Source organism: Bison bison, unplaced genomic scaffold, assembly GCF_000754665.1.
Source record: "Bison bison bison isolate TAMUID 2011002044 unplaced genomic scaffold, Bison_UMD1.0 scf7180017851022, whole genome shotgun sequence".
Lineage (NCBI taxonomy): Eukaryota > Metazoa > Chordata > Mammalia > Artiodactyla > Bovidae > Bison > Bison bison.
In genome coordinates, this window is record NW_011481595.1 from 8,288 (window position 1) to 9,175 (window position 888).

Sequence of the window (888 nt, forward strand, 5' to 3'; positions counted from 1 at the left end):
TCCTGGCGCAGGGCAAGCGCTCGGACCCACGGAGCCTGCTGTGCCAGGGTGACGTCCCGGGCCCCGGCTGCCACTTCTCCATCCCCGAAGCCTTCAGCGCAGCCCTGCCCAACCTCAGCGACGTGGTGCAGCTCATCCTGCTTGTGGACTCCAACCCCTTCCCCTTTGGCTACATCAGCAACTACACCGTCTCCACCAAGGTGGCCTCCATGGCCTTCCAGACGCAGGCCGGCGCCCAGATCCCTATCAGGCAGCTGGCCTCGGAGCGCGCCATCACTGTGAAGGTGCCCAACAACTCGGACCAGGCTGCCCAGGACCAGTGCGTCCCTGCCGGCTCCACCGTCATCCAGCCCCGGGCCTCGGTCAGCGTTGTGGTCACCCCTGAGAACAGCAACCCCGAGGCGGGGCTGCACCTGCAGCTCACCTTCACAGTGCTGGACGGTGCGTGGCCAGCGGGGCCCTTGGTGGGCGGCCTCCTCCTCTCTGCACCCGACTCATGTGGGGCTGCAGGGTGGCCAGCTAAACCTGTGTTTCTCACAGGCACCCCCAACTTGTGGCCTGTGTTAAGGCTTGTGTCCTGCTTCATGGGGCTCTAGGGGCCTGGCCAGAGGGCCACAGGGGTGGGCTCCCAGGGCGTGTGGGCTGCCCGGGCAGGGGTCTGAGCTTGCCCATGCCGCCTGCCCACAGAACAGTACCTGCCGGACGAGCCCGAGCCCTTCCTGGCTGCCTACCTGCACTCAGAGCCCCGGCCTAACGAGTACAACTGCTCAGCCAGCAAGAAGATCAGCCTGGAGGCCCTGGCGGGTGGCGACCACAGGCCCTACACCTTCTTCATCGCCCCGGGGTGCGGTGCGCAGCGGCCTCGGCGGGTGGGCTCCCCGTGGTGGG

At 67.6% G+C, this 888-nt stretch overlaps 1 protein-coding gene across 1 annotated transcript in view; it reads left to right on the forward strand.

Annotated features, from left to right (window-relative positions):
* LOC104995841 (polycystin-1-like) overlaps positions 1–888 on the forward strand; it is a gene marked incomplete at its 5' end in the record, with an annotated part of 19,520 nt that overhangs the window by 8,283 nt on the left and 10,349 nt on the right. The window contains 2 exons of the mRNA XM_010849888.1: positions 1–441; positions 688–844. Coding sequence (XP_010848190.1) covers positions 1–441; positions 688–844 — 598 coding nt within the window. The remainder of the gene's footprint in view (positions 442–687; positions 845–888) is intronic.